The sequence below is a fragment of the Chamaea fasciata genome, unplaced genomic scaffold (assembly GCF_029207755.1).
Source record: "Chamaea fasciata isolate MVZ Bird 193981 ecotype frontalis unplaced genomic scaffold, bChaFas1.0.hap1 SCAF_6, whole genome shotgun sequence".
In the NCBI taxonomy this organism is placed as follows: Eukaryota; Metazoa; Chordata; class Aves; order Passeriformes; family Sylviidae; genus Chamaea; species Chamaea fasciata.
This window is the reverse complement of record NW_027094091.1, coordinates 53041423-53061749: the sequence shown is the minus strand read 5'-3', so window position 1 is coordinate 53061749 and position 20327 is coordinate 53041423. Positions and strand designations below refer to the sequence as shown.

General features: G+C 39.3%; 1 protein-coding gene across 1 annotated transcript in view; it reads left to right on the top strand.

Annotated features, from left to right (window-relative positions):
- The first annotated feature begins 2190 nt into the window (after positions 1-2190).
- The window catches only part of MMRN1 (multimerin 1), a 33292-nt gene continuing 15155 nt past the window's right edge, over positions 2191-20327 (top strand). Inside the window, exons 1-6 of the mRNA XM_066185087.1 lie at positions 2191-2208; positions 3358-3561; positions 5853-5926; positions 9163-9282; positions 11410-11516; positions 16745-16843. Of these exons, the coding sequence (XP_066041184.1) occupies positions 2191-2208; positions 3358-3561; positions 5853-5926; positions 9163-9282; positions 11410-11516; positions 16745-16843 (622 nt within the window). The remainder of the gene's footprint in view (positions 2209-3357; positions 3562-5852; positions 5927-9162; positions 9283-11409; positions 11517-16744; positions 16844-20327) is intronic.

Sequence of the window (20327 nt, the reverse complement as noted above, 5' to 3'; positions counted from 1 at the left end):
GAGTCAGCACCAGGGACAGATTTGCTTAGCTGTCACATGTGATAGGAGAGCTGAAATATTTCATTCTCACGACCAGACGTCTGCATTTCTCCCTGGAAATTGCTTTTGCCTGTATCAGCTTGGTAGAAATCTAGTGTACTGACAAATTAAAATGAATGGTTAAGATCAGCAGACAGTTCAGATACATGAGACACGTAGAAACCTGATTTAACTGCCTGGTTAATGCAAGGTTCACAGTCTCTTTTCATCATGTCACTTTTTAATGGAGCAGAGAGAACAATTCTTGAATCGATTTCCTAAGATTTTGCATCACTGTGCATTTACAAAAAATAAAGTCACACATGGCTTAGGTTTCTGCCTCACTAGTTATATTCACTATGACCTGGAAGGCAGAAGCTCTTATACAGGCCTGAGGTTGCCTTGGTGGCAGTGTCAGGGTTTGTTTGACAATCTTTGCCCCCAGAATGTTGTACTACAGCTAAGCAAAAGATCGTTGCAATAAGTCACTCTCATCCAGCAGCACCTTGAATGTATTTCTGATGCTTGGCTGTAAGCTCACAACCCAATTTTCCTCCACATGCTAAGCTCAGTGCTACTCCCATAGCAGTCCCAAAGCAATGATGGCTGGTAGAGTCATGACAGGCTGTTTTCAGCAGGAGAGGAAATATAGCACAGGAAAAAAGAAAATCACTTCTTCACCAAAGTTGTTTTTGAGACACTCACAAAGTACTTAGCCTTCTCAGTCTCGTTGTTTAGTTTTTCTGTGATCAGATAAGTCACCACTATACAGATGATTTCTGATTTTTTTCAGAATGGTAAGTAAGGTTTACACTAACTGTTGCATTAATGCTTATGCTTATCTTGCTCTTGTTCTTTGTTTCATCTGCCCTGGGAAGAGCAAGGATTGGGAAGAGTCTGTTTTCCATCCCTGCAATGTCCCTTCACCCCTCTGAATAGATTAGGATTACTGCATCAAACTGGACACAGTGTTAGTATTTACCTCCTAGCTACTGCAAAGTCAGCTCTATGTGGCATTTCATTTAGGGTATAGCAGAAACATCTGCTCAGGTATGCACAGAAAATAGGCATTCTTACAAATCTGCATATAATTGACATTTTAGAGAACCAACCCTAATTCTAGAATAGACTTGGCAAGGAGAGGACAGCAGCAAGGTGTCCCCATATGTTTTCCAAAGGCATTATCTGTGTAGCCAGATAGAGAATGCAAATGCTTCAAATGTCATTTTTTCTGCCAAATCTGATACAGAGCATCTATTCTGTATCACATTCCTGGTAAGCAACACCATTGGTCATGAGGAAAAGCCTGTGGGGAAAAAAATCATCTTGAATTTCATGGACTTTGGCTCAGATCCTTTCTGTTCAAGAGCCCCATAAGATCAGACAGTGACGCCATAAAGATATGTATCTGTATGATTAAGTGGCAAATCAGATACAAAGAAACTGACAAGGCTTTTAATAATTTAATGAAAGGAAACAAGAAAAGAGAAGCTGCCCAAAACAACACTGTAAACAGGGACAAATTTCCCCCTGAAACTGTAATGGATTTTATTTTTTATATTTTCATTTTGTCACTTGCAAAGGCTTTTTTTTTAGTTGTCAGTATTTCTCAAAGTGGAGAAACCATCACTGACATATGGCAATCTCCTTTTCTGTAGATCACAGAGGCACTACAAAAGCAGTGAAAACCAATACCACTGAAGGTTACCTGAAAAGCACTGACAGTAAACTAGACCAGAACTACCTTAATGAATTTTGTACTCTGCGTCAATTAGAAGGTTGAAAATAAATTTATAATCCAGAAGTAAAAAGGTAGAATTCAGACCTTTTTAAAGGGCAGTTTTTCTGCATTTTCAGATGTGCTTTACTGGATAATTCTCAAAGATTTGAGATTAATGGATATCTTCTCCACAGTCTAAATTCAATCTGGAAAAGTTTGATTGTGTTAGAGGGCTCTGAACATGGACTGGAAAATCATGTATCAAAGAGGTGATCTGATTTGTAACAAGAGAACATTTTAAATGCTAAAACAGATTGGTGAAGTGATAGATAAGTGGAAATAGTGAATTAATTTTTGCAGCACGAAGGAGGACAAACAGTAAATAAGAATTCAGATGAAACAAAGAGGCTACTCACAGTCCAAGGCTTCAGCACTGTAATACAAAAACGGAAATGGATCGTGAGAGCAGAGTTTGTGTTTTGTAATAGACAGAACAAAATGTCAGGACACTGAGTCCTGAAAAAAAACACATTAAACAAATCTTTGACACCTAGTGCTCTAGTAGTCAGTGTCAACAAGTCAGCTGTTTCTCAGGGATAAAAACATATCCTATCACATATTTTACTATCACATTCTGTTTTATATTATATATCACATGCACCTTTTAGTTTCTTTCATTCCAGCCAGCTTGTAAAACACATTTTCCAATTTGATTTGTTTATGGTCAGTCCTTAGTGAGTACGGAATTTTTATTGCAGCTTAGATTCATACATTCAGAGCAAAGGAAGCCGGGCACTGAACCTAAAAAATCAACTGGTTTTAGTTCAAGCTTATAATTTTCCTTTGAAATAAAGCTTATATTTTTGAAAGATGACCAACATTCACTTACAGATATAGAATTTGCTATATCACAGTGAGAAGTCTCTGCGGTCACCTAGTGGAATTCAAAGGAAGTTGCTAAAACCAGTCTCCCATGCAATAGCAAAGAAGAACCTTATGAGGGTGCTTGCTATCCTTATCATCTGAGTGTTTACACTGTGTCAGTCAGCATCATCTCTCCGCATCCAAACTTGGCAGGTTGTTTAAAGCAGATTGAAAAGCCAGCATCTCCTGGCTCTACATTCTTATAGCATCTTTCTACATCCCCTTTGCTCAGATGTAAAGGGTAATAAAAAATTAAAACTGTCGTAGAATCAAGATGAGTATTTCATTAACTATTCTGTGAATTACAAATAAGCTGCATGCAACATGAATGAGGCACAACCACCAAGCTGGGCATAGACTTTCACAACAGCTCCAGCTCTGGGTCCTTTTGTATTCCATCAGCAACACAGTAATCTCATTTTCATGATTCAGCGATGTTCAGCCAGGCTTATTCAATAGCATTTCTATTAAAAGCCGCGTAATCTAATTTACTCACAGACAAAAATCAGTCATTTTCAGATACGATATGAAGGGGCCATAACTGATTCTATACCCTTTGTGGCCCGACTAGCACTGGTGTTCCTGTGGGGTGGCTTTAGGACCACTTACAAGGATCCGTGCTTACAAGCAAGCAGAAGCAATCACGTACAGGCGTTGCCAGCAGTTTTTGTGAGGTTTGCTTTTTTTCTCAGTAGTGGACCCAGGGAACATTTTACAAGGCAAACGTGCTGCGGCAGGGGGACTGCAGGGGACTAAAAAAAAGCTGGTGTCGATTGTACTTCGCTTTTCAGCAGCATCGGGTGCCCCGGCGCCGGCATCTCCGCGGGCTGCGGCCGCCACCTGCCAGCCGCGCCCGGCACTGCCGCGCAAAGCCGAGCCTGAGCCCGCCTGATCGCCAGGTGGGAGAGGGTTTAACGGGGCAAGGACGGGTTTAAAGGGCTCTCGAGTGTTCCCCGAACCACGGGGCAGGGATCCCCAAAAGCTAAAACCAGGCTTAAAGGCAGTGTGTGTGTGCCGCTGATGGGTCTCTGCCCGCTGTAGGCGATTTGTTCCAGCCGCCTGGGCAGGCTCCGCGGCCAATTACCTCCTCAGGATTTGGGATTGGGAATGGCCCTAAAGCCCAGAGGGAATTGGGCTCTGGGTGAGAGGCTGCCGAGCAGACATGCTCACAGGTTCCAGCAGAAGCAAATGCTGCTCTTCCTGCCGTGCCGTGCTTCCCCGCGTAGGTGCTTCCTCGCCCCCGGCGGTGGGATGTCACATTTGGGTACAGCCAAACCACACTGAGTGCGGAGCTGGGCTAGAAATAATCTGATTTACACTGGGAATACCGCAGCAAATACCACATCAAGGAGCCTGCCTCAAAGGCCTGAGGACTCTCCCACAGATTGCCACCAGTGCATGTTCCTGGCCAAGACATGCAAGAGGAGGATGAAATCTGTCACTTGGGCTTTAAGCCAGCTGGGGGCTTGTACCACTCTCTCCAGGCTGGATTTCTGTTGTATGTTGTGAGGATTTTGTTTTGTTTTTAAATACAGCTTTCCTGATTGAAATCAGGCTCAATGCAAAAGAGATGTTTGGCTCCTCCAGCTCTCAACAAAATCTGCATGTTAGAAGCCTGTGTTGATGATCTGGAATAAATTATTCCAGGGAGGGTAAAGAGGATTTTCAGGTTTAAAGTCCTGTTATGCAAATCAGTTGTCTTCTGTTCTGCCTTTGCATTAACACAGCCTGTCATAGTTCTTCCGCCACGCTTCATCTTCTATTTCCAAATCTACATTTTTTTCAGACAATTTGATTTCAAAATTATATTTACATTCTTAACGTTTCTTAATGAGCTTATTTCATTGGTAGCCTAAACCTAATTATGAGTCACACCAGGGGCTCTTTTGCTGTGAATATTTCCTCCAATTTAGCCTGATCAAAGATTGCTGGGCCGTGTGAGAACCACAGCTTCAGACATTGCACTCACGTACATTAAGAATGAGTTAAATATTTTAAATGGAAACAATCTGCTCAAGTTAGTTACGTTTCTGGTAAAGACCCGAGGATGAGTTCAGACTGTCTTTAAAAAACACAAATAGCCATTTGGGGTGTACTGTAACATTTTTTCCTTCAGAAGGCATCTCCAAATGGGCAAGTTCCAATAGCTTTCCTCCAAAGCTGGACACCCCTAATAGTAGTAATAACAGTAGTCATAATAACAACAAGGGTGTGAATTTTTAAAGGTTTGGGGGGGAGGTAGGGTTTGGTTTTTTAACTGAAATCTATATTCCAGTGCTTTCATGTCTTTTGCAATTTTTTAAATGCCTCTTTTCATTCTTTTTATCTTTTCATTGACCACATTTGCTTGGGTGTAAAATGACTCTCGGTTATTGGAATGTATACCCCAAACATGTGCACTGCAGAACAAGATGTCAATGACAATATTGCTGTATGTCTTCTGCTTAATCCCTTTCTCTGATGAGCATGCAAGGGTACAGTGCATGCTAGAGAGCCACATACTTTAGTCCCTAACCTCACCCCTGCCTCACTGTAGGGCAGATTTTAAAATGTGACCCCTCTATTTGCCTTTTTTATTTGCCAAGGTGGGGTGCTGAGCACCCAGCTGCCCAAGGCTTTAGCTCTTCACTTCCCAGAGAGCTAAAGTGCAACAGGAAAGGAGATGTGGTACTGCAAACCAGGCATTATTTCTTCAGAGGTTTTCTGAGCAGAATTTATTTGCCATCAGTTAATTGCTGAGAATTATTTAGGAATTTAGATGTTTACATTCTCTATACTTAGTTTAAATCATAAGCAAATCCCCATGCTTAGTCAGAGCTCCTCTGGAATAGATCAGTGTCAGCCTGGCCCAGAATCGCTTCCTAAATCTGTTAAGAAATATTTAGTATCCTATTCATATGCTGAGATTTTTTTTTTTTTTTTTTTTTTAATTTCTGTGCTGTACTTCAGAGGAAAAAAAAAATAGAGTTTTTAATCTTGGGTATGAATTTGCAGAACCCTCACCGCAGCTGTGAAAGGGAAGCGATTTCATGCCTGTACTGAGCAGGATAACAAGCCTTGATGGTCCTAAGCAACCTCACCTGTAGCCTCCACCCACGCCCCTGGGCGGGGACTCCACTTAAGCCCAGGCTTGACCTCACGTTATTTTCCTCATGAGCGTGCTTGTCTCTAGCAGTTCCTCTGCACCTAGCTCCTTACCTGGTCCCTGCCACCTCACTGCTGCCTGCAGGTTTCTGGTGCTGTGGTAGCTGTGCTGCTGGTGAGGTCAGTGCCTGGCTTGTGTGGTTCTTCTCCTAGGAAGAAGCCCCACTGTCGTGCTCCTTGGTGCTCAGTGCAGAAGCCCCCTGTAAGAGCTGTTTTCCTGGGAGTGCTTCCAAGGGGTGCCGAGTCCCCTCTGTGTCTGGCTCCCATTAATCTCTTGGCAAGAGAGGATGCCTGGCCTCCCTTGCTGCTGCAGAGGTGTGTGGGAAGAGATGTAGCCACAAACTCTGTCTCTCTGGCTTACTGCTGCTGGTGCTTAACTCAAATATCATTATTGCTTACTACGGTAAGTCTCTCTGATACAGGAGACTGTGAAGGACCCACGTGCCCCACCTGGAGGGGTCGGTAAGTAACTTCATTATTCCTCTGCAAAACTTGAAATGAATTTCCTCTTGTTTTTGCCAGTTTTATGTGTCTCAAGCTTGCACATAGTTCCTCCTGATTTCCCCAAAGAAAGTGAGCAAAGTACCTTATCTTAATGCTTGTTGCTTGATAGCTGCGTTTAACTTTTAGCAAATATTCATGGAGTCTTTAATTAATATACACTGATAAAAGGCAATAACTAAAGGAGTGAGAACATAAAGGAAACATCAAAAAAAAAAAAAAAGGACAGCCTTTTTATACCTAATTAAGAAGAAGTACTATCTTAATGAAAACTCTCAAGCAAGTGGAGAGTGAGTGAGCAAAATCAGATCAAAGACACTCAAAGCCCACTTTATATGAGGCACATTATTCCTCAAATAAACAATGTGTGTTGTGAAAGGGAGTGCTACAGTATTGGCAGTAGAGATATTGTGAGATTAAATCTGTTTATTTTGAGCGTCTTTCTGGCTTATCTTGCTTTTTTCTCAGGAATCATTTTCCACGTACAGCACTACCGAGCTTAATGTGCATACACTGGTAGAATCTCAGTAGACAAAAGCAATCACTTCGGGATAGATGCTGACTCTATTTTGTGTTTTGTGCTGCTGTTCATGTTTGAAGCACTGTAAATCTTTACTAATGCCACTTAAGTAAATGGAACTAATCTGGTCTTAATTGTATTTTCATTTCCCCTGTAAGGAGCCCATAGCAAGATATGATTTCTGGAGCAAATATACATATTCCCTTACTGGATTACAAAACATGAACAGAACTGCTACAACTGGAAGAAAGTGTTAGCAGCAAAGCACAACACAGAAAGATGAATTTTAAGTTCTCATATGCAAATATTGTTTGGAAGTTCTTGCAGCTCCACCAATCCAACAACTGAAACAATGTCTAGTCACTAACTTGCCAAGTCAAAAATTAAATTTGTTTCAGCATGGTCAAGGGAGTAACATGGTCTTGAGAAAGGTTGTACTAAGTTAAAGATGAAAGGAAAAAAAGTCAGCACTAGGCCAAATAGACATTTGTTTCACCAGAAGAAACACAATAATACTTTCATCTTTCAGGATGCCTTCCAGTCTGCAGCTGGGAGACTTCTGGAGACAAAGGTTATAGTTACAACTTAATGGTTGCTAAAAAACTAAACTGATAATCCCTAATGGCATGGGTTTTTTTGTGAAATAGTTTGACTGCTTTTTTAAACCTCTTTTGGCCTCCAAATTCAGCACATCCTATGGCTATGGAAATGCTGCCTGACACTTCATTTTTGTGTTCTTTAGTTTTAAATCTGTTGTGTTTTGATGCCCATTTATCATAATGAGACTGAATAATGAATGCCATGACTTTGTATCCCTCCTGCTCTTCTATTTGTTTTTATATCCACCTCTCTTTAGGGTGTAGGACCAAACCTGAATTCTCTATTCAAACAAGCTATAAACTCATATACAACAAAAAAGAGTTGATGTACTGAAACAATAGTGATCTCTGTTGTTCTTTAATCCTTCCCTAATAATTTCAAGTATTTGATTACCTAGTTTAGTTTAGGCAAACCAATAAATTGGCCTGTTCAGAGAGCCATTAACAATGACTCCGAGATTATTTTTTTCCCCTGATGAAGGCTACTGGATGTAGTGATACTATGCTAGGTATGTCTTTGTGACTGATTCTACATTACAAGACCATCTTCTGACACCTACTTAGTTGGAAATTCAGTATCATGAGACTTCTGCAATTCTTCAAGTTCAGCTTTTTTTACTGCACAAAATGATTTGGTAGGATTCTGTATAACGCTGCCATCCCCCTATTTACTTACTTCCCCCCTAGTTAATGAATATAGTGCCTATTACAGATTAATATGGGATTGTGTTGATAAATTGCTTCTTGAAAAAGTGAACTAGTCTTTCATCTCTCTGATTTAATGCCTTATTTATGTATAACAGGATCTATCTTCTTACTATGTAATAGATTGCTTCCCCCTCCCCCCAATATCTTTTGGTGAGTGACCTTCCCAACAGCCTCTGAAAATCACACATTTATCTACCTGCTTATGATTCAGGGAATACCAATATATCTCTGTGGCATAATTTCCCTGTACAAATCTGTCCTGAGCCATTATTCACATCATAATTTTGGCTTAATTCTATTCTCTACTGTAGCCAAGTTTCAAAATCTGATTTAACAGTTTGGACTTGCTTGCAACTTCCTTAGAAACCTTTTTTAAAAAAAAACAACAAAACCAGCAAACCTGCTCTTGCACTCACCAGCTCTAGCCCCCTGTGCAGCAGTGATCTAGAGTCTGATAATTTTGTATGTGACTGCCTTTTCTGGTTGAGCATCCAGAAGCCCCATGAAGCGTGGAGCCATGGCATGTGTTTGCTGTGGGTGGCTTTGACCTCACAGTGTACTGGAAAACAAAGTCTACCTGTACTCACAGTATTGCTGGGGAAAGGGAGAAACACTAGAATGGCTGCCCATAAAGTGAGAGCTATGGATGATTAAAAACCTCGCTAAACAATCCTTTGAATTCTGGATAAACAATTTCTGTAGTCTGAAATGCAGATGTGTTTTAAGACCTGTCATTGCTGCAGTCTAGAAGAGCTTCATTGTTCTTGGGGCTCCACAAATTAAAATTTAGATTTGCAATATGAATGTATGTGGAGATGGAAAAACTATCTGTTTTCTTTGCTGAAGCACAAAGACTAAGTAATTGCCCAAGACAACATTGGCAATTTGAGTGAAACAAACTTAATTTTTGTAACTTACTCCTATTGGTAAATTATGGGTATAACTTTCATAATTACATATCATATCTTATCATATGGTGGAAAAATATTATTTGTACTTTAAAACATTTTACCTTCCCTGTTTTGTAGAAACTGGTGTGCTTATGTCCATACCAGACTCATACCTACAGTTGTGGTGGACAACCTGGAAACCTTCTCATCAGGCAGAGCAAAGCCTTGCACTTGGCAAATTGGATCCTGCGCTCAGAGGTATGGAGATCTGGGAACAAAGAGTACTTGCAAGTACTTTAATTACTACCAAATACACCATAAATATGAATATAATTTTAAAAATTAAAAGGGAAACAAGAGGGAGCATGCACCCTGGCATACTATGGCACCCTCCAGTTGGTTCAAAGTCTTTGAGTCAAAGAGAGGTGCACAACTACAAAGCCTTTAAGTACATGCAGGGAAGAAAATCCTTTCTGTGCGGTTTTCCAAGCTTGTGTTCTGTTGAAGCAAAAGTCTTCCCCTGAGAGGCATAAATATTTTTGTTATTATCTCTCTTCTGAGTGCTTATTTCTGGCACAGCTTTGGTCAGGCAGTGAACCTAGACAAGTAATTGGCCTTGGATGGAACTTGTAAATAATACCCCTGTTAAACATTCAGATTATTCCATGTGGTTTGGGTGCTTCATTTTTTTTCTCCAAATGTTAGATTTCAGTTGTAAGTGAAATTGGATTTTAATGCATGAATTTGAAAAACGGCAAACTGAAACAGCACCAGCAAAATGAAGATTGTAATGCATTTTTCCCCTGACAAATTTTAAAAGCCTGTTAAAAGTCAGTTTGACTGTTCTGAAAATTGTCCTCTAGATGGTATAGCAGAACACACTTAAAGCTTTGGTTTGAAACTGGGAATCGAGCTTCCTTAGCATTTGGCGACTCTGAAATGCAGTCAACTCAATGGCAAAACTGTGGAGTGGACCCTGTGGTTGAAATGTTGCCACTGTTGTTATTTTGTTTAGTTTTTTTCCGATTCAATCGCCTTAGATCCTTCTGCTTCTCCTATAAATAAGGCTCTACTACATAAATTTCTGAGACTCATTTACATGATTTTTTTTACATGATTTATTTTTGTAGTCTCTGTTCCTGATTAACTCCTTTCATGGACACTTCAATTTTGAGCGGTTTTAGGAATGGATTATGCTAATGCAGAATAAGGTGTTTTTGTCATAAGACCATCCATACAGCAAAATAACTGGGAACTCTCTTAAATTCAAATCACCTTAATCTTTATTGAGTTCTTGCTGCTGAAAAAGCCATTTCTTACAGCCAAAGCTGGCTGGGGACACATGCAAAGCTCCTGCCAGCTGCTATGAGAATTTGAATATATATAATATTGTATCCATTGTGAAGGGGTGACAACATTAACTGGAATGTAAAATATGTTGACATTTTCTAATGTATTCGGAGAATATTTTTTGTCTGACAGGCTTTAAATTTGTCTCTTTTTCTGGAATGATTTATAGAGGGATTGTGTGTACAAAACAAGTAACTTTTATCATTGTTTTTTCTGAGATTTTAGGTGTTTTTCATGTTAGGGTTTAGTAAATAGAAATAGCGTGTGATATTATTTTTATTTGAACTTTGCATTTAACACCTTAAAAGGGCAAGGAGAGTTGCTGTAGTTCATTCTTTATTGCCCTACTGCAGCATGTTCATTCTAAACTGACTTCTCTGTGAAGTTAAGAAACCTAAGAGAAGCGGTAGGGTAGCCAGGACATGCAGAGTGTGTTGGAACACAAATAAAAATGTTGCTGCCCCTGCAGTTACATACTGTAAAGGTAATAATTGAGGCCTCACAATTACATAGCCAAGCCCTTCTTTCCCTGAAGTCCAGAGTGGAATTTTTCACACTTTATTGGATTAACATTGTATAATCTTGTTTAAAATAATCAGAAGGGAAGGTTTCCAGTGTGTACTAAATATGTGCTGATGTGGCATAAATTTATTGTGAATGCATTTTTTCCACCAATCTCAAAGAAAAGCGTTATATGACAATTGTATTTTTGGCTCACTTTTTCCAGTTTAGTAGTTATTAATTGTAATGTCTTCCATAAAAGATGGCAGTATTCAAATCCTGAGTAAGATATACTGGGAAGAAATCTAAACAGATATCAGGTTTCTTTAAAATTCATGCAGATAATCTGGGGGTTGCAATATTAAAGCTGTGATTGCTAATGAAACATCAAACTCTGGTTAGAATTCACTTTGAATTTCAAGCAGTAATAAAAAGATAGGTATTACAAGTGAGATAATGTAATGTAGTTATGCAGGTATCTTACAGCTCCTTTTCAGTTACCTAAAATAGATTTAAATTATTCTCATTTCACAGGTCCCAGACAACAACACACCAGGCTTACAGAATTAAACATAAAATAGTGACATCTCTGGAGTGGAAGTGCTGTCCTGGGTACAGTGGGCAAAACTGCCAACCCAAAGGTGAGTAGAGTTGCAAGGATCTGAACTATTCACTTCAGCAAAAGGAAACAGTGCAAATTTGATCCGTAAGCAAATGGTTCTGTTGAAAACCAATGCAGTGCTTTTTGTTAAATCAAAACCAGATAAAATGCACAGTAAAGTAAAATGCTTTGGGATGTTGACTCTTCCCTGCATGTGAATTTCCAGAGCAGCTAAGCAGAATGTCCTTTCGCCTCTTCCACTCTAAATAAAGCTCATGAAATTTCCAGCCATATTTCATTTTGCTAAAATACGGAGTTTGCATTCAGTGTGTCTCTACTTTTGACCTTTTAGTTGAGTATTACAGTGCTAGGGATATTAAATCCAGGTCCTCTATTGAGTACTTGCTGTAATATTCCTCTACAGCACTGTTAGTCTTTTGCCTTTTGGTTTCAGGCTCTAAGAAATTTTTTTTTTATATATACTATTGTATCAGCTTTTTTATATCTCTGAATTTTGTAGTTCTGCTGTTCATTTCAACAGTGACTGAATTTTTCTAGGTATTACACATGATCCCTGTATAATTGTGCCCTTTTTGACAGAATAGCCTTTTACCTCTGCCCTGGTGATCAAACATGTGGCATCATATTGTAGTTTTACATCTGTATAATGGCTATTTCTTTGCTGCTAGCCTTAAGCAAGCAGTTCTTGAAAAATTAGATATGGAATCAGCATACAGGTTTTAAATGAATGAATATTGCAAGAAGGGCTATTAGATGTGATAGGGAATTCAATCAGCAGTGGCAAAGTACAGGGCTGTGATTAAAAATTAATGTAGAGCAATGAAGAAAAATCACTATTGTTCACATCCAGGAGGGAAATTTCAGTGCCCAAGAGCCAGAACCTTGGCAGGCACAAAATTTTCCTCTGCACAGCTGAGTGTGGAGCCAGATATTAACAGATGTAACAGAGCACAGTCGGTCAGCAAGGCTGTCCAGTAAGCATGGATCATGCTTTCAGAAAAAAGCAAATATTAGCAAAAAACATTTAAAGGGTAACATTGAAGGGGGAGGTCACAGCTGACAAAATTGAAATGACATAAAAATAACAGGCAAACACTGACCAGGATGAAAAGCTGTATAATTCAATTTGTAGTGGCATCTGGTTAAAAAATAAGAAGAAAGGGGAGTGCTGTCAAGTGTTATAGGAGCGGGTGTTACATCTCCTGGGTTCTGTTTTCAAACCTCTTCTGGCTTGCTGAATAACTTGGGGAAGACACTTATAATCTGCATAACCAAGTTTACCCATCTAGAAAATTGAGATGACACTTATCTCACAGGGGCACTGGGATATTTAATTAATTAATGCTTGTAGAAGTGCTTAAAGAGATTGGGATGAAAGGTGTTATGTCAGAGAAGCTTTTCTTCCTTGCTTCTGGAATCCTGCCTCCCATGAGGAGCAGACCACCAGCACAAGCCTGCCTGTATTATTCAATTCCCATGAAGGGACGGCGGCTAATGAACTTGAACAGCGGGGAGCCCAACAGCCCTGTCTTCCTGTGCTCTGCATCAGCAGGAGAGAGAGGCTGGAAGTGCTGAGTGGGGCTCTCCCGAGTCACTGAGCCTCCCACTTGGTCTCTCTGTTGTTCAACAACAGAGCTGTCACTGAAGAGTTTCTGTGCCAGGGGAACTGGGGTGTTCTGACAATCCTTTAGATCCTGGAAAGGCGCTGTTAGTGTCATGTGGGTTGCTTGTAGCAAATGCTAATTTAAAATGCTTTCTTGTTTAACTTCTTTCTCAGACAGAGTGAAGTCATATGTAATTATTTCAGTCTGTTAGTCTAGGCGGGAGAAACCACTTACCACCACCTGATAGTTATTATCAGACATCTGAAAGTCTTATTTGGCAGCCCCGCGGTAAATGCTTGGTTACAGATGCTTCTCAAGGTAGTGCAGTAGTGAGAGAGATGGAAATGTGTTCAGGTCACTGTTTCTAACCTTACCGCCCTCGTGGGAACACACGATCAAATTGGCTAAGACATGGATCCATCATGGACAATGCAATTTTATAAGAAAATTTATAAGAATGAAAAAATGTAGATGTAATTTCTTATAAGTCTAAGAGACAACTCAATATGGACAGTTCAACAATTAAAGCATCATCTTTTTGACCTGGGAATTTCAAATAATTAACTGGGAGCAGAACCACTGAAACAAAAGGACACTTAAGTTCTGAGCTGCCGACTTCGTGACATGTTACTTTTACAAAACGCAGCTTTATTTTAACTCTATGCGTGTAGTAATGAAATCCCGGTTCCCTCATGCGCATTCGGAACGCCGAATTACATGGTTTAGAGGCAGCAGCCCGCTCTGCCACAGTCAGCACGGAATTCCCTGGCGTGGCAGTGATGCCATTTCTCCAGCAGATGGCCGTGCGATGTCCTATCCTCTGCGTGCGGTGAGCGGCACGCAGAAAAGGGGACAATTCTTGAAACACAGGGAACGGGAAGAAACTACCTAACCCCTCTCTGGGAAACCCCTTCAGCCACTCCTGCTTCATCAAAGATATATTGAGTCACAAAGACCCAATCTCCACTTTTTTAATATTCCCTGAAATGATTTTGAGTTCAGTGTTTAAAAATACATGGGACAATAAATTATACATCTAGGCCGATATATTGGATGATAGACACCTAATGTTAAGTTTCTGTATGCATTACCTGTTTTTCTGATACAACTAGAAGTAGACATTGTTCAGGATTTTTTATTGCTGCTTTTTTGGTTTTGTTTGTGATGCTTTGTTATTGCAAATGGTACCTATAGGGTGGGTCTAGGTGTCTAATTTGTTTGTTTTGTTTTTTCTTTTAACTGAGCATGGCATATCTAATTTTTAAAAGGTCTCAAAGGTAAGTCATTTGATGGCTATTCTACCCTTAAAAAGTATAAGGTTTTTGGTCTGGTGCTCCCATCACACCTGCTGTTATCCAGCGTCTACAATGGAAATCTCAGCTGTGGGAATAAGAGGCACATAAATGTAATCACCATATTATGTCTTGGAGCGATTCCTTTGGAAAAGGCCTGAGCCATGCTGGAGGAATGATGTAGGAGAAGCTATATTGCCAGTGACTCCTCCGAATTTGTTTCACAAATGCAAAGCCTCAATTTCTAATGCTACTTGCAAAGAACCTTTCCTGTACTGTGGTGAAATTCAATAAGTATACAATATGTGACTGTCTGTGGGTGAGGTTTCTGTGTGTGTGTGCATCGCTGGTTCTAGTCCTTGCTGCAGTCAGAGGCAGGGCAGTGCACTTTGGGCTTGCTCCATGGCTGGTTTGCTCTGACAGAGATGCTATGTCCTTGGTCTTACAGCCACTGTGTTATCTGAACATTAGGCTACATCAACAATTTTAAAGCATTGGTAAAACAAGCACACAGGAAGAAGTATGCATCCTTGGAACTTTAGGAGTGAATAAAACTGTTAGGCTTTGGGTATTCTAAAATGTTGGGCAATTGAATTATTAGGGATGAGGAAAGATAAGGTGAATAGTGTATTAAAAAAAAAGTGGTGTCTGTAGCACCGACAGTGCCAGTGAATACATTTAGAACAACAGAAAGATCAGTAAATTAAAAAATAAAAGGACATTGATCAGCTGGTCTTTATCACAGGCAAGTAACCAACTCCTTTGTCATAGATTGTATCATCACAACACCACCTGATAAATCTTGTGTAATGAGTTGGGCTGACTCCAAGAATTTAGCTTCTGTCAATAACCATGCCACAGAAAGATAACAGAAGCTGTTGAAATTGTAACCACTTGAGCATTTTGTATTTCTTATCAGACAATTTCAAAAGATTCTATCAAACTATTGGTCCATATGATAAATTTCCTCTGAGTTCCTATCCTAACTTTTAAAATACCCTATTCTACAACCTAAACACCTTATATTGTCCTACTTGCAGTCTATTTATCTTCAAATGAACTGGACAACAGGGCTACCAAATAAGACTTAAATTACAACAGGGCTACCAAATAAGACTTTCAGATTTCTGGTAATGAAACATGAAATTTCTTGTTTCAGCATTTTAATCCGTTTCCCTGGAAACTCACACTATGGCTAAACTAGATTTTAATATTTGAAGTGTAAAATAATGTCACCATACCCAAGTTATTCTGCTTGTATTGTACTAAAGATTGGAAATCAAATTAGTGCCACATAAGTGACATTCCTTAGATATGCTCCTCCTGGAACATTGACTTCAAAATGTTCCATGAACTGAGCAAGTATATAAAAAATGGTATCAATTTATACTAGCAAATTTATTAGCTAATTTGTACATATTTTGTTTTTTAAAAAATAATGAAAGGAAAACAACTCCATTAAGCCTGATGGCTAGAGAATGTATGTCAGGAATATGGGAATCTCAGTTCAGGTCCCAGCTGTCTGATCAGTTCATTACTTTTTGAGAGTGAAGGCACTTAACTTTCTGGACCTCAGTTTCCCTAGCTGTGATATTGAATTAATAATAATGTTAGTCCACCTATTTGCAAATTGCTTTTGGATCTTTTGGGCTGAAATGTAAAATAAGCACAGATAATCCCATCTCCCATCACCGGAGAAAGTATTTACAAAATTGCCACCTTTGTGAAGTTTTTTATGTGTATACCAGTCATAAATCTCAGATGATATTTGTTGCAACTTAGAATTTGATTACGTTTTGAAATTGTTTTTATTTATTAGGTGCTGCAAGAGTGTAATATCACCATTGCCTTTAGTAGTAAGGTTTCCATGGTTGAAGATCTGTGTAATCTGTAAAACAAAGCAAAACAAACAAACACAAAAAAGTCCCACAAAAAAACCAACTCAAAAGTCAGTTTCAACAAACCTGATTAATTTTGCAACCATTAAAAAGCTCTAATTAATTGTACAGCTGACAATCTCTGTATTGTCTTTGTACTGCCGTTTTATATTGTTCTAAAATGTTCCTCTAAAGTTTTTAGCCCTGAGCATTTAAAAAATTCTGTTCATTATAAAACAATTTTTGACATTTTAATATTGACACCAGCCCGTGCCACTCTTGAGAAGTCTTTTATAAAGTCAGTCAACATCTTCAGCAAAGTGGTCCCACAGTGCACAAAGCAGATAAAGAGTCATTGCAGATGATTAGGCTTTGGTAGAGCTGGTACAGAATAAAAAAGAGAAAAATTGTTGTGCAATCATCCCAATTATCATGTTCTGTGGTTCACGCACATCCTTTTTCTCCTTTCTCTAGCTCAAGAACAGCAATCAGTTATACACAGCAACCAGGCTGAAAGCAGCAGAACTGTCAGTGAGAGGACACCGGGAGCTCTGCAGGACCCCAGTGGGCCAGGTCAGTAGTTAAAATTGCTCTCACCTTTACCCAGTCACTGAGATGACTGAAAAACAATTTGAGGAAAATCTCTGCCTACTGAAGGCACCTGAATGCAATGTCAATTTCTATCAGTCATGGTGCACTGGTTTGCTCTTCTGATCAAGATGGGCAGAAGATACTGAATTTAAATGTACCAGCAGGTTAGAAATTACAGAGGGTTTTCTGCCTAAATTGAAACCAGGCAAGGATTTAGTATAGAAATATTTAAACTAATATGTTAGTGAGTACAATAAATTAATTAATAGGAGAGAAAAAAGAAAATTAGACTGAAAAAGAAAGCAAAAAACCCCCAGCCTGAATATGGGAGTAATATAGACCAGCATTGCATGCATAAGAAAATGTAATGAAGTTATTGACTATCTGAATACGTGATTATTGCTATATATTTTCTTACAAAAATTGATTCTTTATTCAAAGTCAGTACAAAGGTGTTTCGAACCTTAACAAGGGCAGCTCAGGTGTGTTTTAAGCTACAATGTCTAGGATGATCAAATAACTAAGAAACATAACAAGAGTTTAAACATTTATACCAGAGATGCTTGAGAGTATTTTTTATTGCCTTATGCATTGGTTCATTATTGTTTACTTTATATAGTCTGGTTATTATGTTTTTGGAATATAATGTCAGTGTTGTCTCACAAAAGCACATACAGAAAAATTAGAATCGTAGGAGCTGGTCAGTAACCAAAAAGATGGATTCAAATTGTGATCTATACTGAGAACCTGTGTTAGATGACTGCTGTGTGGAAAGTTTCTCCACATTTTGGTTGCTAATTGCTGGAAGCTTTGTTCTGGGAGAAATCCTGTGATGTTTGTGGTTTTAGGGGGTGGCACCACAATGTCGGCTACATGTGCTACAACATGAACAATGGCCGTTTTTCATGGGGATAAAATGTGATTTCCCCAGTGTCTTGGGGTCAGGTCAGAGGTGGAGTTTGGGGCTTCAAGGGCAGGTCAGAGTCCTAGCTGCTGGCAGCTTTGTTCTTGGAGAAATCCTGCAATGTTCATGATTTTTGGATGCAGCACATGACTTTTGGTTTTGGCTCCTCATCTCGATTGGTGGCCCTTTTCTACTTGAAAAGTGTACTTTTCATGGTGAGAAGGCAAAAAATGGCCATGATGGGAAGGACTGTTTAATGGAAGCATATTCCTTGAACTTTCTTACTACCTTCCTTTTCTTTTGAATCTATTGATGCTTCTTTTCTTTTTGTCTCCATTAGCTTTTTGTGTAACCATCATCTGTTCCATGCTGTGGTATTGTTGTCACTCACCTACTCACCTAAATCCAGAAACATTTTACTGAAGCAAATAAATAAGACAGGTTATATTCTCAGGTCTGTGTGTTGGAGTTTTAAATACCTTCTTGTGGGCTGTAATGCGTGCTGAGGGAACAGGATGTCATAATTTAGATTGCCGCAGAGTTTTGTGGAGATTTGACCATGTGTGTGCTTATATGCACGTATGTGCTTTATTTTAGATCTTAAGAGACAGAAAGGAAAAGAATGGGAAAGATTGAATCTGGCATGCAGATATAGAGTGGTATTTTCAAATGGGAGTTGAGCTGTTGTGCCCTGGTGATACTGTGTGACCAACCAAGTCTCTCAGGGCTGGAGGGAGGAGGATGTTTAGTAAAGAAGACAGGGCCTATTATGAAAAAGTGAGCTTGATCAATAGAGCACCGAGACATGCCACTTCTGTTAGTGGGAATTATGCTCTGAGAAATAAATCTGAAATTGGAATCTGTAACCTCCATGTTAATTGCTTTTCAGTTATTTTTAAATCAAATTGGGCCAGTCTAGAAAGAGAGAGACACCTGTTCTGACTGTCAACCCTGCAAACATGGCCTGAGGCCAGGACTGACTGCCCTGGTCTGTCATTGCTCTGGCTCTACAAGCCAGATTCTGCTTCCAGCTCCCACTCTGCAGCCGTGCCACTTCCAGGCATAAAACCTCATTTTCAGATTCATCTACTTTCTCTTTCTCCCTCAGTGCGAACTGACAGAAACCAAGCTGAAAAAAACATTACACCCTGCAGGTTAGTTATCAGTTTGGGTGACTGTGCACAAGCCACTAATGAATTCAAATCCCTTTCTCATAGCAACAATTCAACCAGAAGCAGAAGTGTCCAGACCTGTTTGTCTCTCACAAAGCTGAATTATGAAGACAAAGGTCTATCAATGGCCTCTTTTCAGTGCCAGTGTGAAGAATTGCCGGAGTCTAAAGGAGGCGGTTGGGTTAGAAACAATCTAGTATCCATGGACACAGATAACTTGGGCAGAGAACACAACTGGAGATCCTAACATCCTAACCTAAAAGAGCCTTACTCTCCAGGCTCTTATTATTATGGCCTTTACAGTTGACATGCAGAACTCTCTACAGGAGAGAGTTCTCAGGGGTGTTGGCCTTCTTCATCTGCATCTCTATGTGTCTTTTCATACTAGAATTTTAAAGAATACAAGTCATCAGAAGAATATGCCTTTTTGTATGTAACTTGCTTTGAGTTTTTTTGGAGCCTTTAGGCCCTGTATTTAGACATTATTTCTGATTAGAGCTGTTTGCTGCCATAGAAATAGACACTGATGCTGTAATGAAAAGTGATGAAAGATCAATAGCAATACTGTAAATTTACACTGATAAATATTTGTATGCAATGCTGAAGAATCTCTTCCACAGCAGTTTATTCAGCCATAGTTAGCCTGGATCATTTGGGATAATATATCATATGCCTAACATAGGCCATTTAGGCTGAATTGTTGTAAGTTTTCTAGCTTTGTTCGCAGGAATTCAAACATCTAATTTAATCAGCATCTTCTGAAAATCCCAGACTAAGTTTGATACCTGTCACCTGTCAAGCTCAGATGGCTGACTGAAGTCATGTGGAGTCCTCATTTTCAAGATCAAGGCATCCTTCACTATTACCAATCTTAAAGGCATCCATCTAGGCCTTTTTATTTCTGGGGAAACTACAGGTGCCAAAAATAATTTGGGAAGGCTTTAAAATCAACTTGACTTTGTAGGTTAAGCTTCTGTTTTTAATGATAGACTAATCATTATGCCAAAGTAATTTATCTATTAGCTGTTTTTCTGCCTTGCTGCTGTATTGAACAATTCTTTATTTTTACCCAAACAATGGAAAAATGATGTATTTCTTCAGACACAAGCCTTGCAAATTCATGAAGTTGTGTTATAAATGGTAAGTTAACATGAATGCTTTTGTGACTGTGTTAAAGGAGATTGACTAAATGAGAGTTAACTGAATACCCTGTAGGGTGCTAGGTGAAGGTAGAATGGCATTATGTTGATTAAAATAAGCTAACCATTTAGAAAACTCTTGTAGAATCATAAATACTTTATAATGGATACATATGCTTCAGTAATTAGTGACTGCTGTGCTGCTGAATCTCACTAATACATGATACATGACAAAAATCAAGATGATTCAC